Source organism: Pteropus medius, unplaced genomic scaffold, assembly GCF_902729225.1.
Source record: "Pteropus medius unplaced genomic scaffold, Ma_sr-lr_union100, whole genome shotgun sequence".
NCBI lineage: Eukaryota > Metazoa > Chordata > Mammalia > Chiroptera > Pteropodidae > Pteropus > Pteropus medius.
This window is the reverse complement of record NW_024347730.1, coordinates 413,341-440,413: the sequence shown is the minus strand read 5'-3', so window position 1 is coordinate 440,413 and position 27,073 is coordinate 413,341. Positions and strand designations below refer to the sequence as shown.

At 46.0% G+C, this 27,073-nt stretch overlaps 1 protein-coding gene across 2 annotated transcripts in view; it reads left to right on the top strand.

Annotated features, from left to right (window-relative positions):
* The window catches only part of LOC120614244 (uncharacterized), a 183,930-nt gene extending 158,679 nt beyond the window's left edge, over window positions 1-25,251 (top strand). Inside the window, exon 7 of one of the 2 annotated variants that reach the window (XM_039877041.1) lies at window positions 25,203-25,251. In XM_039877041.1, the coding sequence (XP_039732975.1) occupies window positions 25,203-25,236 (34 nt within the window). In that variant the 3' untranslated portion in view covers window positions 25,237-25,251. Of the gene's footprint in view, window positions 1-21,039; window positions 21,533-25,202 lie in introns of those variants that run through there. The other variant, XM_039877039.1, reaches the window with a different exon arrangement.
* The last annotated feature ends 1,822 nt before the right edge of the window (window positions 25,252-27,073 follow it).

The following is a 27,073-nucleotide window of genomic DNA, read 5'->3' as shown; positions in this document are numbered from 1 at the left end:
GTTTCCCCATCACAGCGGGAAGCACAGTGACACGGGACTCATAGAGGGTGGGGACGGTGACACGGGGCCGCGGATGTGATGTCCTCGTGGTGGCCAGTACCTGGCGTCCATCGCGCCCTGCGGCAGCCATGGACTTTTGTTTTCCCTGAGGCTGTGAGCTCTGCGACAGCTCTCGTCGCAGAGTCTGGCATACAGCAGGTGCCCAGGAAAGCCTGTCCTCGGTGACTGACTCGCAGACAGTGTTCGCCGCTCCGACACTGGGGATCCGGCACAGCGGAGTGCAGACGAGGGAGGGGACCACGACAGAAACGAGCGGAACTGTCACAGAAGGGCCGTGAAGGAAATTTTTCTCCAGCATTTTATGGGAGCAGAGGAAGATTAGGGGTAACGTTTGTGTTTGTGTTGAATATTCATCGACATCACATCGTACTTATTGGCAACATCCGCTTCATCATCAGTGACCCCTAGGACAGGTGTTGGGGTGCTGACTTCCTTGGCAGGTGGGTCCTGGTGGGTGGAAGGGGTGGATGGTGGCTGGAGCTGCCGCTCCAGCCCTGCCCCTCCTGAGTGAGCTCCCGTGGGGCAGGCTCAGCAGATCGGGGTCCGATGGCACAGGGGGCGCATGGTGGGCGGTTTACTGAGCAAACAGTCACTGCCGTGTGGACGGAGCTCAGCAGACGGCCGAAGACCGCGATGGGTCAGGGCAGGCTCCGGGCCACCGCTGTCCGCCGGCTTGGAGAGAGGGCGGAGGGCCGGTGCGGGGAGGGGGGCCGTGACCGCTCTGGCCACCAAATGCAGGCAGCAGAGTGGCCCAGTAAGGGGCAGGGGTGGAAGTGCCCGGCATGTCCCTGACCTTTCGCCGCCCGTTTCCGGCTCATAACTCTTACTGGCTAAACCAAATGGAAGCCACGGAAGCCGGAGGGTGAGGGAGCCCAGGCAATAAGTCAACTTCCTGTGGCCGAGAATGGGGTGCAGGGCAGGCAGGGGTCTGGGGGCCGGCGTGGGGACGGTAGACACTAAAGCTCACAGGCCCTCTTCCTCGGGCGGCCCCCCGCTCCCCAGGAGGCCTGCTCTGAGTAGTCTGAGTCATGTCTCTTGAGCTCGGATGAAGGCTCAGGATGGTCCTCTTAGCTGTCCCACGGGGACCCGAGGGTCCTGGCCTTCTTTCCTGTGTTGGCAGAGCTCAGCGGGCAGGAGAAGGACGGGGTGGGGTGTGACTAGAGCCCCGTGACAGCTGCTGGCAGGGAACGACCCAGTGGACACTGAGGGGCCGCGGAAGGGTGCGGTCCCCGGGATGCGGGAGCTGTAACACCCCCGGATGTCGGGGGTGGCGCCGTCACATCGTTTGTGCAGGTGGCACGTTCCCAGGACGGGAGGGCCGACGTCCGCACTCTGCAGCCCCTCCTCCTCTCTGCGCGACATCTGCTCGCATCGTCCCTGCTCCCTGTCTTCGTTCTCGCCGCTCGTCTGGCCCCTCTGCTCAGTGGTCACGGCCGCAGTGGTCACGGCCGTGTCATCTCTCCCACCCTGTCCTCCTTCCGTCCCCCGTTCCCTTTGTGGCTGACGCGAAGATGCTGCATGAGAGCCCATGCGGTCAGCTGCCACCCGGGCCCCTCTTTATGTGTGAGCCAGCCACTTTCAACCTTCTCTTTCCTCCAGACTGAGTTCAACATTGTTGAAATATCAGAACAAGAGAAGAAGATATTTGGTTAAACGTTCAAAATGGAAAATGAATAAAAGTGTGGTTTTTTGAGCTGTGTTGAATACCTCCCACCAATATAATAAACACACAATTTAAAAATCAGTTATATCAATCTTTTCGTTAAATATTATACCATTTGAATACAATGAAAACAAATTTGGATTTATTTGCTATTTGAGAGTAATACCGTGAACAAAAATTTGTTGTTATGGCATTGTTTCTGTCTTCGGCGGCCTGTCTTCTTATGTGTATTCTATTTTAGAATGTACATTATATGTATATTTATGCATCGTCTGGCCAAGCTGTCTTCATTGCCTTATGCAGTGGCTGAGCTATGCCATTGACGGTTAACTCAGTTTATTTATTAAAAAAGATATGTGTAAGACACACACCGTATGACCGTTTATGACAGTAGAGAGAGTTGCTCATCTGGAGAGCGTATCAGCTCGGTTTTGCTCCTAACATTTAATTAGAGGCAGTCGTTTGAACCCCTTCCGTCAGCCTGAAGCCTGCCTTTCCGCATGCTGCATGGACGTGTTCCCTGGGTTTGTGGTTCGTTCTGGTGGAGGTGTCCTTCTAATGGGCTTTGCCTGCAGCTGGCGGTGTTCATTGAGCAATGGTGGGAATCAATTTAATTATCCTTTTATTCCCCCATAGAAAGAGATGATTTCATAAATGTATGAATTTTAAAGGGAAATATATTTTAGTATTAATGTATAATTTAACTTGAATCTACGTGTAATTATCAGTAGCGGGCTCATTCTCAGGAAGGGAGATGTAATGGTCCCACCAGGTATGATAGGTGACATTCCATTTAGGCCAGTTCACTTGGTGCAGTGGCGACTTTTAACTGTTTGGCACATTCAAAATCTTCCATTGCTTAAGGCCACAGTTAGAAGTAAGACCGTGGAAATTCTTTTTTTCTCCTTTTTCCTCCCCAAAGAATGCTATGTTCTCATGGTACATTATAGGGTAAGCAATAAAGAAGAAAAGAATGGGTATGGAAAACTGTACTCTTATAATGATATAAAATTTTTTATTTGTTGATTTCAAATATAATGGACTTTTCCATGGTAAATTACAATTATTACTCTAGACTCTGCCTACCAAAAAAAAATCCAAAAGATGTGAACAGTTTCGTTTAACAATCATTTTCTAAGTCCTCCTGTTGAATCATATGCATTTGAGCCTCCTTAGAAAAAGAATGAGACAATTAGAAAATAATGCTGAAGAATTTTTACCTCATAACTTTTGATTCAAATGAAACCATGTTTGCCTCCTTTGTCAAATCTATTTAAACAGAAGTAATTTTTTTACATTATTGATTTCAATAGGCTAACACTGAGGAGGCAACGTCACAGGACTAAATTTTCTTTAATGATCACAGCGATGCAGAGCAGCATGTGACACAGGACACTGCACACTCCCGACGCACGTTGTGGGCTAAAGAAATTCCCTGCCTCTTGGCGTCTTCTACTTCAGCCCATTTTCGGTAGGGTGTACAGAGTGACGATCATTTAAAAATACCTGTCTGGCTCTTTGGGAAGGAAATACTTAAAAGGACCGTAAATATAAATTGTGAGAAATAACTACGGCACTGCTTGTAATCTAGTTTTTATTATCAATAATAAAAAACAATGCAAGCAATATATAAAATAATTCTTATTTCATGTAAATAATGAAGTGAACCAAATGTTTCTAAGATTATTTTGGTTGGCAACCCACAGGGATGTTTGAACTCAGGACCTGAGCAGATCTAGCTGTGAGTGTAAAACTAAAGAGGCACAAGGGTATGAAGGAGAGAAAACGAGAAGTTTTAGTACTCTAAATGAGTGGTTTTTCTGTATCTGGAAATTGAAAATTGATTCGGGAATTCAGCTAAGATACATAAAATAGTTCACTTCGTGGTCTCCAAGGAAGAACCTTCGTTCTGAAACCGTGGATTCCTGACTGCAGGTTTCTATGCTGCACTCGCCACACTTCTCCCCAGGAGATAAGGCTGAGGATGTTCTGAAAAACAGAGGCTTCCCCCAGTCCCACCCGCAAACTTCTCAGTCCTTACCCAGAATCCCCAAGTGCCAGTCCTGAAATCGCTTGGCAGAGACGTTGGCATGGTTTCCGAGTACTGTTAGGATGACATTGTTTTCCCCATTGAGTGAGCACTGGGTGTCACTCCACAGAACTTTCCCCACTGCCATCCCAGATGCAGGTGGGGCTACACAGGCTCAAGCAGCAGGACTGGCCGAGCGGAAGGGAGGGAACAGCCAGCTGGTCCTCCCTGCTCTGTCTCTCCCAGATGGCGCTTGTCATCCAGCTGCATCGGGGTATGTCGTGGGCTCAGTGCCTTTTGTGGACTGTGACTGTCCCACGTTTTCTAGTGTGCAGCCCACCTGAGCATACCGCCTACTTTCTGTTCTCAAAGTGGTCATTGGTATCTTCAGACTCATGCCTCACAGCTTTTAAGGGGCCCGTTCACATTTCAACAAGACGTTTCCAGGGGTGTGTTTGAGGAGGAGGCACATGGAGGAGGGGAGCAGAGGCCGCTCCTCCTCTGTCGCTCTGCAGTCTCTTGACCAGCGTTTTTGTTCAGAGTGTAGCTTGAAACTCTATAAAGCATCTCTAAGTCTTCTGCCTCTGTTCTCTGGCTTGGGTTGGTGTAGTGACCAGGGCTGTAATTATCTGGATCACACAGTGCCATCTCAGAGTCCAGTGCCTTTATCGATGTCGCTGATTGGCCAGGGCCCCTGACAGTCTCCCTGCACCTCGCAGGTGGCAGCAGCATCTGGTGCTTGCACGTGCTGTGGGCCCTGTGGGAGAGCCCAGCTGGAGTCCAGTCCTGCTCATAGCCTGTGCTTCTATCTGGGAAAGCAGCTGTCCATCTTCCCACTGTCCTTAGTGCAAGGTGGCAGTAGTCGCTACATTTGTCCTGCATTTAGGAGCTCTTCTAGGCACGCAGAACTTGTTCCTTCCCGTGATGTTCCAGCTTCAACCTCCAAGCAATCTCTTTTAGGTCACAGTCTGGTCTCTCTTCTACTCGGGCTGCTGGTGACAGAGTCAGGCTAGGGCCACTGAAGGGACAGGATTAACAAAAAAAATTCTTGTTTTGTCATTGATCTGACAAAAGCAGATCTAGCTTTAGGTAAGAATGTGGAATTGCCCACCTGCTGTGATTGGAAAGACCGTAGTTCTTCCCTGATGACAGAATTCTACCACGACTCACTTGTTTTATACCCAGCTTTAATATCCTCCTGACATTCCAAAGGTAGACCTTGGAGAATAATTTCCAGTGTCTTTGTGTGAAGAGCTTTGTTTGCTTTGTTTATTTTTTAGTTAAGTAAAGTAAAAAAGAGGAGAGTATTATGATTTCCATTTTCTCTCATAATTTTTGATACTTATAAATTATTTAATTGAGTACTGCACTATAATTTACTAGTCTTTTTCTTTATCATTGAATATTTTATAATTGGAAGAAGACATTTTAATAGTCATATAGATGGTTTTCAGAATCACCTCATTTGATCAATGTAGCAAATCAGTTATTATGTAACGTTTCTATGATTATGAAAAGTTTTTCTTTGATTTTTCATTCATGTCAAAAATTTTCTTGTTAATAGTTACAGTCATCATAGCAACTCTCACTTGTATAGTTTGTAATGAGAACACAAAACACTAATGCTTCCACATCTCATTCAGTCCCCATGACAACCCTGTGGAACGAGTCTGGAAAGGATTATTTTCAGCACTTGGCAGCCAAGGAAACAGGCCCAGAGTGAGCGAGCTCTGTGTCCACAAGGAAATGGCAGGACTGAGACTCACGTTCTGACTTCAGGGTGGTTGCTCTTAGGACCAAGGCGCTGGCAGATTCCGTGTCTGCCGAGGCCCTGCTCCCTGGTGCACAGACGGCCATCTTCTCGCTGTGACTCACAGGGCGGAAGTGGCCGAGGAGCTCTGTGGGGGTCTCCCTATGATCCCAACATGGCTCCACCCTCAGGATCTCGTCACCTGCCAGAGGCCCCACCTCCTGACAGTGGGGTTGGGATTTCACATCTGGATTTCGAGGGGGGACACAAACATTTAGTCCGTAACGCCTGAAGTCTTCCTTCCCTTTTTCCCCACTGTAGAGGCTTTTCGCTCTGCTTGTCTGTAAGTCTCAGGCGCAAGAGGTAGGGCTGACCCCCCTGCTATAGCAAGCCGTGGGTAAATAGCCTTTGCTTGTTCTCAGCATTCTTCATTTATTTCCACAGGTGCTTTTTAAACATTTATATTCCTAGGCCCTCCTCCAGACCCACTGAATCAGAACTACTGGAGGAGAGGGCCACGTGCCTACATTTAAAGAGGCTCCCAGGGCGGTTCTTTTGCATAGGAAATTTGAGAACCATGGCACTTAGTGTCACTCCTTAGAACTTTCTCCTAAATTTCGGCTTGTTTACTATTTCAGTAAACATTTCGATGAGGACATGGATGGCTGACCATACTCGATTGTCATAAACCTAGTAAAGTAAGCTAATGTGGTAGGTGTCAGAATCAAAATGGATTTTGACCTAAAAACCTGGAAATAGGGGCTAAACTTAAGAAGTGACACTGTGTGAAAGATTATTCTCTGCATGTGTGTTTGCGTACACATGTGTATGTGGAAACTGAGAAACGATTGATTCATAGACCTTTGGGTGAAAATGACCTAGAAGTGAGTTGACAGAGCTTCGAACATTTAGTATAATGAACAGACTTATAATGGCAAAGTCCACTAAGAGAGTTTATAATTTCATTGTTTTCTGTGCTTGCTAGATTATCTGGAATACTGTGCCTGGTTCGGGCTCCACAGTTAAAAAAACAACCCCAAAAACCAGAGTTCTCAGGAATAGTGCTCAAAATAGCTGAGCCCAGCAACACTCTCACAACGGCTGTTAGCGGTGTCAGCTGAGCTGGAGACTTCTGAGGCGTTACATGTGGCCCAGGCTTTAGCATTCGTATCCATTGCCCATTCTCTTGTGATGTATGTTTCTGTAAAATTTTCTATCCTCGAGAGAGTTACACAATTATGCAATCATGTAATTTTACAGGTGGGATGTAAATACATAAAAAATTAATGTGCATTTTTAATGTGAAAATATTCAGGATTTTCTCAGATCAACAGCGGGAGACTTGAGCTGTGCATCTGTTAACGCTCTGACATGCTTCTCCCAGCGGCCGAATGAATCACAGAGGCTTCGAATTTTCAAACTTGTCTGCTTCTCTGAGGTTAAAAAAATATGCAGTGTGCTATTGGGTTTTTATTCACTTTGCACTCATGCTTCTGTTTGGCAAATATAAAGCATTTCCAGTTGTGTGTGGTGTACGGTGACTAGCAAGCTACGGCCCCTCGCTGAGGAACACACGGTCTAACGGGGAAGGCGGGGTTTTCAGCCACGTGACTGACGCCGGGCCAGGAGGGGCTCGGCACATGTGTGGTGTCCTTGATCTGCCCGCGGCTGGCCCTGTTCTGCCTACTAATAGCCGGCCACACAGGGCTACTGAGCACTTGAAATGTGGCTAATTCAGACTGAGATGAGCTGTAAGCACCAGATTTTGTGGACTTAGTATAAAAAAAAAATGATCTCATTCATATTTTTATATTGATTACATGTTGAAACCATTATCTTTTCATTTTGGGTCAAAATAAAATATAAAATTACTTTCTCCTGTTTCTTTTGAACCCTTAAAATCTGGATGCTAGAAAAGCTTTAAATCGTAGATGTAGTTCTTTTACGTCGTTTTTGGTGCCTCTCCTTGTAAGACAACGTTAATGTGTCTGAGCCCAGTGTCCACATTAGATGGATCTGAGTTTGCAGCCGCTCCCGAGTTTCCCAGGGCGGCTGGGAGGCTTAAGGGAAGATGCTACAGTACCAGTGACGGGAAGGGTCCCCAGCACCTGAGAGCATTTGCCAGGCGCCAGACGCACTGAGTGCTCTCGGTGCCTTTGTTCAGTCCCTACCACAGTCCCCACGAGTCACTGTCATCATCTCCCCTTTACAGATGATGAACTGAAGTGTAATGAGATCATGTCACAGTGTTTTGAAGTGCTTAGAACAAGGGCTGGTCATTACGTTTACTGTTAATAGTTCTGTTACGTCTCCACTCCTGCTGGTGAACGGGGTGGAGGACAGTGGCTGGGGAGTCGCTACCAAGAACGGTGGGAGGTGCCATCATTTCACACTGGCAAGGAGGAGGAGGGGCGCGGGGTAGAATTAAGAATCTGGAGCAGAGGTCGTACGTGGCAGACGCTGCGACAGCGCTTCTCAGCTGCGGTGGTTTTGGCTGGTGTATTTCACGTGATCTGGAGACATTTGTGTTGTCAAACTCAGAAGGTGCCATTGGCGCCCAGTGGCCAGGGACACCGCTGTACTTCCTAGGTGCGCGGGACGGCCCCTCCCCCCCCGCAAAAGGTCTGTAGTGTTGAGGTTGAGAATACTGTGTTGTAGGAACGGAAATAAGAAAGGATGGCAGGAGGGGTGGAAGGAAGGAAGGAACAAAAGGAAAGGGAGGAAGGAAGGAGAAAAAGGGAGAGAGGAAGGGAGGGAGGAAGGAATTAATATAATTCGTTGTTTCGGTCGTGGTCATGCCTTTCTTGGACAGATGACAAAGCAGTGCTATGATTCACATTAATACGACCACGACAAAAGTCGAGTATAGATTTATTATCTCGGTGTAATTCTTAGCAAAGTGAGCATGGAGCAGTGCGGCCGGGTCCATCTCTAAGGACTCCCTCCTCCCTGTGGAGTAACCCTGGCCATCGTTCCTGGCCCGCCGTGGTCCGTTTTACTTCTGTGCTTCAGAGAGTGACTAACCCGCCCCGTCTCCCATCCCTTACGCGGCTCGGCGTGGCCTGACCCTGCCGCACTCTCAGGAGGGGGCTGGGACTCGGCAGGGGCTCCCCTCCACCCTTCAGCCGACTCCGGGAGTGGAGATGTTTTGCTTTTGATTCTGACAAATGACCGTGGAAAGTGCTTAGTCGTGAGACGGTGCTTTTCCAGGCGACTTTCACGTCACCGCAAAGCTACGTGTGTGACCCTGAAAAGGTACTACAGCCAAGTGCGTATGTTTTGTCAATAGATCCTGATTATTGATTGGAAGTAACAACAGGAAGAGACATCATGGTGAAGTCCCTGAGGCAGAGACTGGTCTTGCTCTTCTGGTCCTTGTTTTACTCAAACAGCCCGGTGGGCACATTGTTGGGCATTTGATGACCGATGAGTACATCACCTCCCCGCCGCCCCCACCTCCTGCCACGTTTCCGAGCATTTGCAGAAGGAAGGATGCCACTCCAGAGCCACGAATGCACATGAAATTGACACATTGCTCATGAGTATTCCAGCCTCTACAGCCTGGGTTATGGGGGGGTTCACCAGAAACGCTCAGGTTTCTTCGGTACGTTTCGTAGGCCGGTTGCCGTGATGCCTAATATGGTGCAGCTCTGCTGCCCTGCGTTCGGTGCCGTGAAAACGACGTCTGCGCTGGATTTCCCTTTTTCCTTTGTTTCTTTTTTCCTGAAGTGCTGAGCTCAGCTAAACTTACGGATGGAAGTGGAGCGTGGGGAGCTTTGGCGACGGTGCCGGAGCGACAGCCCAGGGGACAGCCCTTCAGTGACGCAGGCACCGAGGCCGACTGACTCGCGGAGCAATTTTTTGCGTCGTTACCCGCCTTGATTATATACAAATTGTTTTTTTATTCTCACTATTTTGAAAGAACCATTTTATTTTGAATGTGTTTATTTTGAAATCTGATATCTTAGTTGGCAAAGGATTAAATGTTACAAAAGTTTTTATATACAGTTCTTCCTAAGCCCCCAAAGATGCTTAATCTTCAGGTATTTTAGTCATACTCTCTAAATATGGCATTTACCTGAAAGGCACTTCTTTTGCCTGTCTGCCTCTTTAAGAGCAAAGCTGGGGGCTCTGTTGCCCTAACCCAATCTAGTCCGAACGGATCATTTTTTCAAAGCACATGTTAAAAAAATTCTTTCTGACTTACAACAGGCCTATCACGATGATGCTTTATGTTTCATTTTAGAGTTTAAACTAGAGTTGAATTTCAAATGGGTATCATTCCCAGAATGACATCGTAAGAAAGGCCTTTCCCCGCCTGTCCCCAGACTTCTGGGCAGGCTGGGGTTTCTCGCGTTGCACGGTCTCCGGCCGAGGCTCTAAGTTGACACAGCATTTGGGAAGGGACCCTCATCCTCTTCTTGGCTCTGCTGAGTCGCCCTGGTCTCTGGCGCCTCATTGGATGAAGGTTAAAACGAAGAGGAATCTTTAGCACGGGATTCATGGCCCGTCCGGGGCAGCGGTTGTGTTCACCGTTATGCGTCGGGGCGCCCGGGGGGGGTGCGCTGGAGCCCCGGAGTCTGGGGGTGCGGCTGGCCGGCTGGAAGTCAGCCACAGCCCCTCGACGGGCACAGGGATGCCAGACCATGACTTGTCACATAGCCACTTCCGAGGAGGTGGAGTCAGTTCAGGGCGACTCTTCCTTGGCATCTCGCGGGACGGCGGACCTGGCCGTGGGGTCTGCGGGGCGGACAGCTGGAATGTTCTCCGGCTGTGCGTGCACTCCAGGCTGCCAGCCGCTGCGCAGCTCACCACCTGCCGTGCGCGGATCTGACCCCACCCTGCAGCCAGCCCTGCAAGGTGCGTGATCCTGCCCTTTCATTGGGAAGAAGATGAGCTCCCTGAAGTTAAGCACTTGCCTGGGGCCACGTGTGTGGCAAGCGACAGAGCCATGGCCAGGGGCCCGCGTTTGGCGCTGCGGCCTGTGCAGCTTTTCCCATCACAGCAGAGCTTTACGTGTTCTCTGTGGTCGACGTCCAGCAGGTGACTTTCTGCACATAAAACTAAATTGAATGAAAAAGTCTGTGAATGGGAGAAACATGTCAACATCTGCGTCTGCCATATAAAGGTGCAGCTTGGCAGCGCCCAGAAACCTTGTCAGCAGGTTCTCAGTTGCATCTGCGTAGCCGCCAATAAGAAGAGTGGGAGTTCCAGATGTGACTGTGTGGGTGTCAGCCTATTGCCTCCAGTCAAGTAGGCGGGCAGGGGCGAGCTAGACGGTCACTTCGTGCTCCATAGAATCGAGGTCGGCAGCGCCATTGGTTCTAGCCAGTAGCTTCCCAACATTCCCACACATTTCACCTTCCATGGTTATTTCTTGAAAACATGCAATTTCTTGTTTATGATAAGTGAATGAATATCCTAAAAATATGTATATATTTTCCATGAATTAGTTTATCAAATTTTACCTTAAAAGCTGGCAACTTTCCTCTCAGCCAGAATATCCATAGAGTGTATTTTTGAGAACAGATAACTCAGACTGCAGAAGCAGATAAGACAATCTGTGCAGCTCTCTAGGACAATAATGTCACTGTGTATTAACCACCTGGATCGCATCATTGTTGAGCTAAATGGACATCGGGATGTTTTTCTAAATTCTCACAAATTTTCGTAAAGGAACAGACATCACAAGTGTAGTAGGCTGACTATTTTGCATCATTTCAAGGTCGTTGTTCCTTCGCGTAGTCTAGGTGCACAGCCTCACGGGTCCCTCGACTCTCTTTCTCGCATACGGGAGTGATTCGGGAGCCAGCAGCGTGTCAGGTGTTTTATTTCTTCGCCGTTTGCATTTGCAAAATATCTACAACATTTCCCATTCGATTTACTTTCTTTATATTTTTATCAATTCGCCAAAGATCAGCTCTGAGGCACACTGTGTGTCTGTGTTGAGTCGTAGACTCCTATTCAGTTGTGGGCAGTGAGGGAGCGCTTGTGTGTGCAGGGGGGCGGTGCATATGTTGGATTTGGAAGGTCACGTGCTGTATTTTAGTAGATGTTTCACTTTTTCTTTTATTTCCTTTGCCATATATTTTAGCAGAGTCCCAGAAAATATTCTGATTTTGCCCAATCAAATCCTTAGTTGTTACACCGGAGGGAGCTTATTAGAAGGGTGGACTCAGTTTCCACTTCTGTGAACGTAGCGACTTAACTGAACAGTTTCCTCTCCCCTTAGCAAACACTTTCTTCTTGTCTCAGATTTTCAGCAAGTGTCCCAGCAATTTTATGGCAGTCGGTGAACTACAAGGCACTAGCTCACAGAAACATTTTATGGGATAACGCTACCTCCTGAATATAGGCAGAAAGAGTATGCGCTTTGGCGTTCTGACGTGGGGTTTATACAGCTCTGGGACAAAGTCACATAATTAGTGCAATGCCACTGAAACAGAGCTTCAGCCACATTATCCCTATGTTTGTCTTTATTTCTTTCCGCTAGGCTGAGACCCCCTGTGCTGCCTGTCTCCGGGTCACTGGCTCTCTCGCTCTCTGAGTTTAGGGTCATCACGTGGACGTGGATTTGATCTCATCCTTGTTCCCCTAGGAATCTCAACTCTCCCCAGTTACATATCTTGATTCTAGCTCTTGATCTTATGGTCTTTTAGTTGACACGCTCTTCCTTGAAAATACTTCCATTTTAATATTGAAGACTGAGAAGTCTTGAAGTTCTGAGGAAGAAAATTGTGATAATGAAATTTCAGGCACCTTCATAAATAAGTCACATCACCTTCGAGGCTTTCATTGCTCCACCTGTATGATTAAAGGGTTTGCAAATTGATTGCACAGAAGAATCCCTTGATGAGCTTTCAAAACTATAAATTCCTGGGCCCCATCCCAGACCCATTAAATCAGAGTCACAGAAAATCATCGTGGGACGTAGGGCCATTCTAAGCAAGCAGCGAAAGGCTGCAGCTCCCACTGCAATCAGAGATGCAGATTCTGTCGGAGCAACGCCAGAATTACACAGCGCCACGTCCCACAGGCCCCCAGGATTCCCTGGGGGCACGGCTCCAGGTTCTGCTCTCTGATTCCCACTAAGGCCTTAGTGTCTTCAGTCTAGTGCACATCGTACCCTCCATGTGAAAAGAAAAATTGTTAACACATCCTGTCAGTTCAGTGTGGCTACCTTTGGGATAATAGGTGTGATATGACATCAAAGTGGTTACACTATAACCCCCTTTCCTGACAAGACGGAATGATGGACGTGCCAGACTTGACTTAGAGGACCCAATAGGCTGCTCCTCAAAGCGTGATGCTGAGCTTTGGGGTGACTTCTAGTAATACGGAATTTTTAGCTTTCCTATGTCTTAACTGTTATGTTTCATGATATGCAATACTGTCATATAGTAAGAAATACGTATTTGGTCTCCTTCCTTGGTTCCTGGCACAGAGCTTCTAAAACCTTTGGGATTTCCTTAGTGATGGGGTGAGAAGAGCCTCTTTCGTTATTCATAATTAGCCCCTCTCAGTGGCACCTGTGTATGAGTGGCCCTTGGTGGCCCCAGCAGGCTCCAGATGGGGCTGGCTGCCTGCAGAGCCAACGTGTCAGAAGGAGGTTAGAACTTTCAGTCCTATGGCCCTGGCCTCCAGGGAGGGAACGGAGGGTGAAGTCTGCATTAGTCACCAGTGGTCAGTCACCAGTGGTGGAGCCTCCGTAATCACCAGGGTGGCCGGGTAAAGAGGGATTCTTGGTCGATGGACACACGGGGGTGCTGGGGGGTGGCCGGCTCGGAAAGGGCCTCGGAAGCTCTGCGTCCCTCACCGCTGCCGTGCCCTCTGCCTCTCTCCCATCTGGCTGTTCGTGAGCGGTGTCCTTTGCATTAAACCGGTAATAAAAAACAAACTCCCTCCCTGAGTCTGAGCCATCCCACAAATTATGGAACCTGAGGAGGGGGTCATGGGAAGCCATGGTCGGGAGGACAGGGAATTCAGGATTTGTGACGGGCATCTGAAGCCAGGGCACTCTTGTGGGACTGAGCCCCCAACCTGTGGGGCCTGCGATAACTCCAGGTGGTCTCAGAATTAGGCTGAATCATGACACTCGCTCAGTGTCGGCCGATATGGGAGAAACCCTCTGCACCCCTGTGTCAGAAGTGCGATGAGTGGAACTAGATCTTAGGAGATATAAATAAAAAAACCTTGAGACAATGTCAAATACAGAGCCCAAATCATCATTTGATGCCACAGAACACAGATTTAGCCTCTAGGCAGGGTCCCCAACCCCCAGGCTGCGGACTGGTACCATCTGTGGCCTATTAGGACCCGGGCCACGCAGCAGGAGGTGAGCAGCGGGCGAGTGAGCGAAGCTTCACTTGTATCTGCAGCCGCTCCCCAGAGCCAGCATCGCCTCCTCAGCTCCACCTCAGATCGTCAGGCATTAGATGCTCATAGGAGCCCCGGTCCCCGGTGCCACAAAGGTTGGGGACTGCTGCACTAAGAAACAGTTGGCCTTCGGATGGCTGTGCAGACGTAGCCAGATGTGTAGACATAGCAGATATCATTAACTAGCAAAATGGGTTCACTTTCCTCCTCCTAGGTTTACTCTAAATTTTAAGAAAGGAAAAAGTGAAACGCAAATAATAAAGTTTAGCTCTAATTGGGGTACTGGTTAGAATAACAGAGAACAGCAGAGGGTTAATTTTTCACTGATTTGATTAATTTCAGATTAAAAAAATCGTCGATTTAGTAGAAGAACTTTAGTGGATATTTTTTTAGTTAAAAATGGTGGTGAGCTTGTGTTTGAAATGAATATTACAAAGCTTGGGGAAAATACTTTAATTTTGAAATTTCAGATGGGTTCCATAATTACCTCGGGCACTTTTTGGTCTGAGTACAGCGTGAGCAGTGCTATTCCCAGAACACAGCGATGATGAAGTCACATCGCTCTACTCATTAAAGGCAAGGACGTGCAGATGGCTGTTATGGATGACGAGGATAGGGGACATAATCATGAAAGCTCTGAAGCTTAAAAATAAGCACGGAAATGGCTGTACTATTAATCACACCAGAGGCATCGGCTGGATCCACACAAACCAAACTTCGAATAAGGAATAGGAACCAAGTATAAATCTATGATCGGTTTGGTGTCTTGACCGCATCATACTGTCTGGATGACCGACCGACTTTGTCATTTCCCTGACAATTCTGAACTAGTGATTTTGATTTAAGAACACCTATCGTCACTTTATAACTTATCTGTAAAAGAAAATAATATGAGTATTTGCTAAGATGAGGCTTCCTTGGAATCCTTAAGAAGAAGTTAACATAAAAATACCAAGCGTTTCAAGAGATAGCTTTAGGTTGAAGTTTTATTACAAAAAGAAACTTAGGGCAGAGGGCCTGTGTTTTCCTGGCCACAGAACTTTTACTGATATCGAGGTGAACTTGTTAAAACAGCGTGGAATAAAGAACAGCAACAGAAAGAGTCCACCTTATTTTTGCAACAGGTAAATGTATTTGCCGTCATTACTTTCGAGGGCACGTGCGCCGTGTTCCGTGTGCAGAGCATCTGTCAGCACGGCTGGACGAGGGGACTGAGACCCACACTGCACTGTGCCCAGAGCCGTGAAGGCGCGCATCAGGCCCAAGCGTCCCGATGCAGGGCGACAAAGACACAGGGCGGTGGAGATGCTGACACACTGTGGGGGACGCGTCCCTTTTATAAATGGAACTAGAGCAAAGTGACTTGACCCCAAAAGACGCGAAGCAGACTTCGTGATAACGTAAACATGAATGGCGACGAAGGGGGAAATTCATCCTTTTTGTAATCATCGAACTTTCTTTGAAAATAAAACATTCGACATCGTATCATCAATAGAAATACAGGTTAGGGTATGTCTGCTATGGAACACCGTAGGTGGAGACTTTGGCTGCTACCCATTTACAAGGACGGTACAGTTTTACACCAAAGAAACCGAGCCAGTGACATAACTCAAAACCTGATGTGACACTTCCCTTTAGAAAGCACGATTTTTTAAAAGAAAGGCAAAATGCCAGCAGAGAAGCCACCCTTAATGTTCTTACTGGTCTGAACCCACTTCTTCCCGGCTGAGAAGATGCAGTTAGAGTCACTCCTGATGAAAGGGTTTAAGAAACCCCGGACTTTCAGTTCCCCTCTTGACGAGGGTTTGATGCCACCCTGCAGCCAGCATCCCTGTGGTCCCTCGCTGGGGGAATGGCCCTCGGTGTCGTACATCGCAGGGGTCCTCCGGGTGTGGGCCCCGGAGCAGCAGCCTCAGCATCCCCAGGACTTCCTGGCGGTGCGGATTCCGGTTCCACCCGGGGCTCCTGACTCAGCAGTTCGGAGGGGGCCCTGCCATGGAGGCCGAACCCCCCGGGGGGCTCTGCTGGTGCTCCAGCCGCGACAGCTGTGCCAGGGCAGCTTACAGAAGGCAGCAGGGGGAGGGCCAGAGTGAGATGGATCCAGTTCTCTCAGCTGGGGGCGTCTCAAGGTCAGAGTCTTTCTTTTCCAGATGAGGAAGCCACAGCTGCACGGTGACGGGAGAGCGTGGCTGAGGCGTGGGGCTGGAGGCCAGGCCGCCTTCTCCAGGGAGTGCAGACTTGGTTCCCTGCTACAGCGCACCTCGGCCCCGCCACCCTCTGCCCTGTTGTCAACACTGCTGGGCCACTTGGTGAGGTGGCCTGTTCTTGCGTGAGCGTGAGGCTGTTTTAACCTTCTGTAATTTATGCAGATAGTTCTCTGCTAATTACATGTGGCCACTACCACGTAATTGCTCTTTTGATACAGTAAGTATTTTTAGTCGTATCATTGACAAAGATTCTTTGCTTGACCAAACTTTAGCCAGGCTGAACTGTCTTGAGGCCCGTGTGTCACCTCCGTGTGAATCTGGTCTTACTGCCATCTGATCAGGGTCCTCGTCCTCCAGTGAGGTCAGCTCACGGGACTGTCTTTGGCACAGGTGCTGCTAGGTGGGCTTGGGACGCACCCTCCTCGTCCTGCTGTTCTCACTGCGAATGTTCCATCCAGGGCCCCCGCCCTGCTGCGTTTTCCTGATAATTAGTTATGTCGAGCACCTTTTCCTGTACTTCTTGGTCATCTGTATGTTTCCTTGGAAAAAATGCCTCTTCAGATCCTCTGCCTATTTTTTAATCAAATTTATGAGTTGCATAGATTCTTTATACGTTTTGGATATTAACCCCTTATTAGATTTATAGTTTGCAAGTATTTTCTCCAATTCTGTAGGTGGCCTTTTAATTTTGTTGAATTTTCTTTTTGCTGCGTAGAAGCTTTTTAGTTTGATGTAGTATCACTTGTTTATTTTGCTTTTGTTGCCTTTGCTTTTAGTGAAAATCATTCCAAGACTGACGTCAAGGAGATTACTGCCTATGTTTTCTTCTAGAAGTTTTACAATTTCAGCCTTACATTTAAGTCTTGAACCCATTTCGAGTTAATTTTTGTGTATGGTGTGAGACAGGCTTCCTGCTTCATTCTTTTGCACATATCTGTCCAGTTTTCCCAGCACCAATTCTCGAAGAGACTCTCCTTTTCCCATCGTATATTTTTGGCTCCTTTGTCATAAATTAATCGACCATATATAAGCATGAGATTGTTTATTGCTGGGCTCTCTGTTCTGTTCCATTGATCTATATGTCTGTTTTGATAGCATTTTCATACCGTTTCAGTTACTATAGCTTTGTAACATAGTTTGAAATCAGGGAGCATGATTTGTTGCTGGGTATTTTCCGATATCTCCTTTGATTTCTTCTTTGACCCACTGGTTATTTAGTAGCATGTTATTTCATCTCCACGTATTAGTGAATTTCCCAGTTCTTCTTGGACTTGATTTCTCGTTTTATACCATTGTGGTCGGAAGGGGTGCTTTATACGATTTCGGTTTTCTTGAATTTATTAAGACTGTCTTGTGCGCTAACATATGGTCTATCCTGGAGAATATTCATGCACACTGGAAAAAATGTGTTATTTTGTTACTTTTAGATGGAATGTTCTTTATATATCTATTGAATACATCCAGTCTTGTGTCATTTAAGGCCAGTACTTCCTTGTTTATTTTCCGCCTGGATGATCTATCCGTTGACGTAAGTGCAGTGTTCAAGTCCCCTACTACCTACCGTATTGCTGTCTGTTTCTCTCTCTGGGTCTGTGATTCGTGCCTCGCGTGTTTGGTGTTCCTGCATTAGGTGCACGAGTACTTACGAGCGTTGTGTCCTCTCGTTGCGCTGACCCCTCCGTCACCGTGCAGCGCCCTCCTTGGTCTTTAAGCGCGGTCTCTGTTTTACAGTCTGCTTCGTCTGACGTAGTGCAGCTACCCCATCTTTCTTGTGGTTTTCTTTTGCATGGATTATCTTTTTCATCGCTTTACTTTCAGTCTCTGTGTGCTTTAGATCTGAAGTGGGTCTCTTATAGGCAGCATATAGATGGGTCTTGTTTTTTCCGGCCACTCTATATCATTTGATTAGAGAATTTAGTCCATTTACATTTAAAGTAATTCTTGACAAGTGTATGTTATTGACTTTTCGTTCATCGTTTTCTGGCTGTTTTGCAGCTCCACTCTGCTCCTACGTTCTGTCGCTCTCTTTCTTTGTGGTGCGATGACTTTCTTTAGTGCTTGGCTTAGATGCCTGTATCTTTATCTTTGTGTATCTGCTCTAGGTTGTGGTTATTGTGAGGCTTACATATAACAACTTATATTTATCACTGTCTATTTTTAGCTGGTAACAAGTTTAAGTGCATTCTAAAATTCTACCTTTTTACTCCCTCCCTCCATGTTTTATGTTTTTGATGTCACATTTTACATCTTTTTGCCCTGCATATTTTTTAACTAATTACTGTAGTTATAGTTATTTTTACTAATTTTGTCATTTAACCTTAATACTAGCTTTATAAATGATTAATCCACTACCTTTACTACATATTTACCTTTATCTATGAGATTTATACTTTCATATGTTTTTTGTTCCTAATTAGCACACTTTCTTTTTAGCTTACAGAAGTCTTTTTAACATTTTTGTAAGGCTTGCTTAGTGATGATGAACGCTTTTAGCTTTGCTTGTCTGGAAAATTTTCTCCTTCAGTTCTAAATAACTTTGTTAGTTTACATGTTCTTGGGTGGCAGTTTTTTCTTTCAGCACTTTGAATATATCATGCCACTTCCTTCTGGCCTGCAGTTTCTGCTGAAAAATCTGCTCATCGTCTTATGGAGTTTTCCTTATATGTAACAAATTGTTTCTCTCTTGTTGATTTTAAGGATCCTTCCTTTTAAACTTTACATTTTAATTTTTATGTGTCTTGGTGTGGGTCTCTTTGGATTCCTCTTATTTGCAACTCTCTTAGTTTCCTGTATTTGGATGTGTTTCCTTCCCCAGATTAGAAAAGTTTTCAGCCATTATTTCTTTAAATAATTTTTCTGACCCTTCTCTTTTGCCTCTCCTTCTGGGCTCCATATCATGCGGACGCGGGTCTGCTTGATGTTGTCACATAAGTGCTTTAGGCTGTCTTCACCTTTTTTCCATGTTGTTCTGCTCTGATTGGGTGAGGTTAGCTTTTTATTCAGAGGACATTATTCCATATGTAGTTGTGAGTTTGTCGTGTCCTTGAGAAGAGGTGAGTTTAGGATTGTTCTACGTTGCCATCTTGAATCAGAACCCATCTAATGGTTTCAGAAAGGGAACTCTCATGATTTTTTGTTGCCAACCTTCTGTCATTCAAGTCTGCTGTTAAGAAGGCATGCTCTAAGTAGCGCTGGTCAATAAAAAGTAATGTCAATAAACTTAATTTAAAAAAAGAAGTAATGTCAGCCGCATAGGTGACTTAAAAATTTCTAGTAGTCATATTTTAAGAGATAAGATGAAACAGGTGGTGAAGTTAATGTATTTTATTTAACCCAGCCAAACTATGCTGGTTATTTTGAGCTAAAGCCACTTAAAAAATATCGAATTCAGGGAAAGGCTTTTTCTGAACTTCTCAGATATGCCCAAAGACAGATCCTCCAAAAGGTACTCAGTTGTCATAAATCTTCTCCTGGGGGTGTCTCATCAACCAGAGACAATGCCTCTTATCACAGAAAGGAAACTAGACGTGGACACCACACCCAGAAAAGCCTTGTCGCAAAGCAGATGTCACATCTACTCTTCTAGGGGCTTGTTCCTCTTTCCTTAAAATTATTTACTGTCTCCTGAGTTGCCTACATTCCTTCCCCTGCTGAGAGGGGATATAAGCTCTTGAATTTTATCATATTTTCAGATATTTGTATCCCCGCCTTTGTATGCAAAAATTAACAAATTGATATACCTTTTCTCTTATGAATCTGTCTGTTAGGATATTTATGGACCTGGCCATCAAACCTAGAAAGCCAGAGGGAAGTCTTTCTACTCCCACATATCCAAAGTATTATCGTTTCAAAACATATATATATATACACACACACATATATATGTATATTTTGATACTAAGTCTTAAAAATCTAGTGTGTAGTGTAGACATACAACGCATCACAGTTTGGACTAGCCATTTCAAGTCTCAGTAGCCACGTGTGGCTGTTAGCTACTGCATCATACAGCACAAACTAGAGCTTTCTGCTTAGCGCTCGACATGGCCACTCGTGAGCTGTGGGACTTAGAGCCTGTGCTCATGTTCGGTTTCCTCCTCTATAAAGTGAGAATAGTCAAATCCTCCTCCATCAGGCTGTTATGAGGGTTAAAGAAGCTCTCTAGGTAAAGTACAAGTCACTCCCTGGCAAATAGTGAGCTCTCGATAAATGTTAGTTTCTGTATTTAGTGCTGTGTTATTAAGGAAAGGCTAACGATCTGACCGAATGTGGTCTGAGGAGGTTACACTTCTTTGCTTACAAACCGAGGAAACCAAGTTTTGATCATGAGTTGATCCCTTAATTAAATAACATGGGACGCCCACCCTCTATCTTTGAGATGATATGTATAAGTGTAAGGAAATTTAGAACAAGCATCAAAAGATCACTGATGTCCCCAGTGGGAGACTGAGCCTGTTTAGGTCAGAGCCATCTTCCCAGCTCCGGCGTCTGCCTTTCACACCTCTGAGCTATTCCGCAGCCTTGCGAAGTGCAGATAGCTGATAGCGATGCGAAATAACTCCCGTTCTTAGACCCGCAAATAAATTCCGTCTGGCGCAGGTTCAGTCGACTCCCCTCCCCTCTGCTTTCATGGGAAAAAGCCAGTTTCGCATCCATTTGTAAATTCATTTTGATATTTCTTTACCGAGGAAATTTCGCTCCATATAAATTTGTGCTTGTTTGACTTTTTCTCTGAATCAGTTGTAACATCTACCCGGTCACCTCTTAATAATTAGTTAAATAAAATATTTAATTTGTATTCATTTTATATCTTTATGAGAGTCATTATTTTACCCCTCTTGGACAATTATTTTTTAACGTACTCATCTTATCTAATTTATAAGAACCACCATGAACTCACTAAAAAGTCAGTAAACTTTAAAAAATTAAGGGTTATTTTATCTCTTTTGTTTTCTAGTCTTGATTTTGGTTGCGATGAGTCACAGTTAGTATCTCTTCTATGAAAAGTTCGACGCCAGCATAGTGTGTAGTCTTTGCTTTGAAAAGATCACAGAATGGAGAGAGAGAGGTAAACAGTCATGAGACAAAGCGGTGCCCGGACAGACGCACGTGCACGTCGCCGGGCCGTCAGCTGGCGGACGTGTCAGAAGGTGCTTCGCTCGAGGCAGAAATCTTCGAGCTCGTGTGGGGGGCTGAAAAGGAAGTCTCAGGGTGGAAAAATGAGCGAGAGGCCATCCGGGCACATGCTGTGATGTGTGTGAAGCTCGCTGTTTCCGCTCTACCCGGAATGTGAACCTAAATTGCTGAATTAGGAAAATGCCTCTGTAAGAACCTTCTGCTTTTATGGCCTAAGTGCACAAATCTGACAAGTGCATACAACTTTTTATAGCAATTCAAAACTATTAGGGCTATTTCCTCTGACTTGCATCGAGCTGAATAAACACACTCTGTTCAAGGAGAAACTCGTTATGCTGCCTTTCTCTGCCTTTCAAGGTAATCAAAGCGGGGCCCTTCATGCCTGAGTGTCTCACCTGCGTCGCCTAATGGCTCATTTATTTTGTTTATCCTGCTTTTGGGAAAATCAGAGGTGGCTTGACATTTGCATTGCTAATAGATCGCTTTCAAATTGCATTGGTACTGCACTTGGTTTAGATGGGCAACTTGTACTCGAACAAGGCCATCTGGTCATTGCTGTTTTCCATATCTTTAAAGAAGGAGTCATGTTTCCAAGTAAAGGATACGTACCTATGACCGGTCCTTGTATCCATCTATGTGATTTTCCTCTTCTTCCCAAGTCTTTATGGTACCAGGTCAACAGGACATTTTGTCTGCATTTCTCATTGTTGAGTTAGTCATTCTGATTGGATTCCTGATTCCAATATCTCACATACTTGTTGGTGTTAACATCTAGCCAGTTACCCAAGCAGGAAATCCAGTGAACTATTTCACCTAATCTGTTCTCTCTCTTCTCGCTTCTTCAGGTGGTTACCAAATTCAATGATCCTAGCTTTGATTTATCTCTCGAATTCGCCTTTTCCTCTTCTTTCCCAAGGCCTGTGATGAAGCTTATCCCTTCATCATCATTCCCATAGATATTAAGTTTTCAATTATTTCCTCTGTATTTAGTATATCCCTTTCTCAATGATTTTTTCTTCATGGCTTATATAGAAAGTAATACATTTGTAAAGCATACTGGGATCAACAGAGAAGGCTGCTCAGTTGGTGGCACCTGGCCCTAGAGGCTCCATCCATCCTGTGGGTTGAGTGCAATACATATTTCAGGACACATCCAACCCTCGGAGGCAACGCAGTAAAGTGTCAACATATAGATCAGACATTTCCATCATATCAATTGATAAACGTAGGGATGCTCGTCAATTATGAATAAATGAGCGTCTAAGGTTGGACCTAGGGGCATCCAGCTCCCCAGTTTACACAGAGCTGCATCTAAATAAAGAACTGCCGAGTCGCCAGCAGTGGTCGTGAGCACTGGATGCCGTGGCAATTGCGAGGTGAGACAGGGCTGGAGGTAGATGTGCTCCCAGCCTCGCGGATCTGCAGTTTACTTGGGATTAGAGCTCAACAAGCCAAAGCAGAATAGAGTATGGCGAGGTGAAGAAAGTCAAGCAAAGTAAAGATTGAATGAAAAGGAAAGCCAGAAACACAGAAGCAAACACAAAACGTCAGACAAGGGTGACTTCAAGACGGAGCATTCCGGAGGGCAGAGTGGACGAGCAAGCTCAGCCATCGGTCTTAATGTGCCGCGGCAGAGCACGGCATCCATAGAGCAGACGCCGCAGGGAACTCGAAAGCGATCCAGCAGTGTGACGAAGGAGGCAGAGGAGGGCACTTCCGGGCGCGGAACATCAGCGGAGAGGCCACTAGGGAGCTCCACGGGCCGTGTCTAAGTGTGCCCCGAATTCACAGACCAGCTCTTGGAAACCACGGTTGTAAAGTTGGACCGGTAACTGGGCCCCAAATAATGTCGTTAATCTATTGTAATAGTAAAAATGGTGCAGACCACGGATAAATAAAAGTGGAGGGAAATATCAAAAACGGGAACCTAGAACCTCAGCCAGTGAAAAGTTAGGAAAAACAAACAGAAACCTCTCCGTTAAGCAAGTTTTGTTTGAGCAATGATTCAAAACAAAGATTTAGAAATATCTAGAAAACACGGAAAATGAAAACACTATGTATCGCAGTTTATGGTATACAGCTACATCTCTGCTCAGGAAAATTACAAAGCTTTCGGCATGCACGTTACTAAAAGGTGATAGGATTGTAAGCGACTATACAAGAGACTTCACTGAGATTCATTTACCGACCGTAAGAAAGTTAAGAAAAAAGGTCGGTTACAAAAATAATGTACAAAAATTAACAACAGTTTTTCTATTTACAAACAAGTTGTTAGGGAATTCAGTGGAAGAAAATACACCGTTTAAATGGCAGCAAACAACATAAATGAAAAGGAATAAGGTGAATAAGGAATGTGTAGAACCTTTATGAAAAATGGAATTTCTAATTTTGCTGAGTCGAGGTGAGGAATATGCGGAAAACAGTTCTTGTTCTTGGATAAGAATATTCCACACGGTACAGATGCCATTTCCTTCTCCATTACCCTGTGGGTTCCGTGTTAGCCAACACGACAGGAGCGTGAAGGGACAGTCTCCCATTTCACTTCAGATGGTTCTGTTTTGCCTTGAATATTTACAGAACGAATGCATCACTGCTATAATTCTAAATAAAGCATGTAAAGTAAAACAGACCAACAGGATCTGGAAGGATCCTTTAGGTGTGAACAAATGTCACAGCTAATAGCTGACACTTACCAAGTGTTCACTGCATTCCAAACTCTAAGTGCCTTAAATGGATGAATTTATTTAACGCAGAGGCTTTACCATTCTTATACAGTAAATCGCAAATTGTGAGAATGACTATTATGACAAACTTTCATACCTATCATTTTTATGAGTGAGAAGTATTAACCCTACATCCAAAATATGCTCATAGATGTCGTGTTAAAAATCACAGCAATTCCAGATAACTTATTTGGACCCTAATGGCTTTTGTGTTTTCGACTCTTGTATGAAATTTAAGTAGGAGCATCATTAGCTGCTGTCCGTGGGCAGTTATGGACAGTTACTGTCTCGAAGAAACTGAGAGCCAGGTTATGAAGAGATGCCTCTGGTGGCCTTGGGGTTCGAGGAGGCGGGGTCTGGGGAGGGCTGGTAGTGAAGATGGGAAGAAACGAAGGAAGATGTCACCGCCTTGGTCTTGCTGTTGTTGTGTATTTCAAATTAAATAATTATTAGATATTAGAATAATTATTTAATTTGAAATCAATGTCTCAAAATACATTGGAGACATTGGTTGGAAGTGGTCTTTTATTTCTTCTCAGAAGTCATCTTGATCAGTGCAAAGACATAGGGACTGGTGGGTGATATTGAGAACTGGTCTCTAATCCAGGGCCTGTCTCTGAGGACATCTGGGCAAATTATTCCCTGTACGCCTGATTAATCACACGCGTGGGAGGTTTACTCTGCAGGTATTTAGAACCATGAAAGCTACCTACAGAGCAATTTTGCAATATTGAATGAATGAAACTAAAGCCTAACGCCATGTCTGAACAGAGCCAGGCTACGATCGTAATTTTAGCTGTCATTAGATTATTTAATATTAGGGATCAGTGATGGTCATTTGATTCTGTTTCTTATAGACCATTTTTTTATATCATTTTCTATTTTTATATTTCTATTTTCGAGAAGAAAATTGATATAAGTGGCTACTTCAAATAAATTGTTCGAAGTAAACATTTTAGGCTATTTTTTGTTATATGTCAGAATCCAACTTTAATTTACTACAGTTAGAAATATTTCCCTTTATCTTCTCTTTTTTGTCAAAAAAGTTGTTAGGACTCTTAGAAATAAATGATCTGTTTTAGGAGAATGTCGGAAAACTCATGAACTCATTTATGTGGTGCCAGTTGAAGTCCGTGGGCAAGCGAGCGTTCGAGAATTAAAATGACATTTAGAAATGGGCTCTAATCTAGGTATTTTACGTCCCTTTCCTTATGATCCTGTCAATACCGTCCCAATAAGAAGCCTGCATGTGCTGTTTCAGATCCACTGGTACCTCTGACCCTTCCCTGACCTGACCTTTTGGCCGATGCTCTAGCCAGATACTACATGTAACACGCTGGTACTGTGACGTAAGTGTGAGCTGACGTGACTTTACTTGAGTTAAATGTATGTATTTTCAATGGAGAATCCAGATCTGTGCTAAACTATCTAGATCTACGTATTAATTAGAATTGTGTGTGTGTGTTTTCCATATGAGGTCGATTCCTAGATCTGGAAAAACTGTGAAAACATCAGATTATTTTTCAAAAATTGTAAAAATTTCCCCTCCCAAAGCATGGCATTTATCTTCATTGCTCTTTTGCTACCTGTAGGGGTGAGAATCTTTTCATGTTTAATGGATGTTTGATTTGCGTCCTGTGTAAATTTCCAGTTTATAACATTTACTCATTTCTTTCTACTGGTTGTCTTATTGATTTGTGAAAGCTCTTTTTCATACTACAGGTATTAATGGTATTGAAACTATTTTCACAGTCTGTTTTTTGTTTTGGCTATCTGTGTTGTATCTTTTGCTTTTGAAAAGTTTTTTTTGTCTTTTATTTTTGTATCGTAAAATATATCAATCTTCCATTACAGCTTCCGAATCAAATTCCTTATATTTCTTCTGAAGATATCTCCTGTTGAATTATTTTACATTTATTTTCTTTCTCGTCTCCACTCCAGTCAGATTTTCATCCCATCGACTGTCAGAAGCACTGGACAAAGTCGACCCCTCCCTCGTTTTAGAGGCCACGGCCTCCCCTCGCCCCCAGGCTATCGCAGCTCCCGCCGCCCCCAAGTGCGCTCCCATCCCCACCGTCACCTCCGCAGTCTGTCCTCCGCGAAGCACCCAGAATAGGTCACATCTAACAGAGCTCATGACCTTCAGGGACGTCCCCACCCCTTTCTCTCCGCACAGAGCCAGCCCTACTGCGCTGAGCGGTCCTCAGTGTGTCATCCTTCCCCAATGCAGCCAGACTTCGCCCCCGCCCCGCCCTGCCCTTGACCTGCGCGCCCGCCAGGCTAGCGCCTCGGGCCTTCGCCCTGGCTTCCTCCCTTCTCCAGACGCCCCCCAAGCGCTGCTGTTCGCTTCCTTCCCGGCCTCAGCCCGTGAGTGTCCTCAGAGAGGCCCGCCTGGGTCTCCGCTTGCCGGGGCTCTGCCCCTGACACCGTGTCACGTGTCCCACAGTCCCTTGTGTGCGAGGTGCCCGCCTGTCTCCCGCACTAGATTCACGTGCTGCGAGGCTCTCCCATGGCCGTATTCCCTGCCCCTCGAAGAGCCGCGGCGGGTCCCGAAGAACAGCGAGCGAGCGAGTGAGCTGTCGAGCACGTGGTGCTCGGTCTTTAGCACCCCTGAGTCCTCAGGCCCGTGCGGTGACTTCGCCCGTCGCGCCGTTTCTGCGAGTCCCGCTCCACTGCCACTGCTCTAACGACGTCCGTCCCCCGGTGGACGGACGATGTGCTGTGTGTGTGACAGTCACGGCACAGTCCCGCAGCCTGCAGCGTCCTTGGTACTTCCGTTCGTTTACATCGTTTTATGACTTAACAAGTGTTTTAGTTTTATTTTTACAGCTCTGAGCCTTTGCTTGTTTCTAAGTCTTCCGTAAGCCCTACCTGCGCAGCACAGAGTTCCTGTGTCGCTCTCTCCCTGGGTGGCCTGTGATGCCTCTCGGCTCTGGACGGCGCGGCCAGAGCCCGGCCGTGGCCACGAGTCACCTGTGAGATGGACCCCCAGTCCCTCGTGCCTCTGCTGTTATTCGCTGGCTGCTGGCCTGGCTTCGAGCCCCTCCGAGCCTGTCAGGAGGCCCTCCCGCTTCGGGCTCCTCAGTGGCACCTGCCCCCCCCACCTTTACAGGCCGTGCTGTCTGCCCGAGC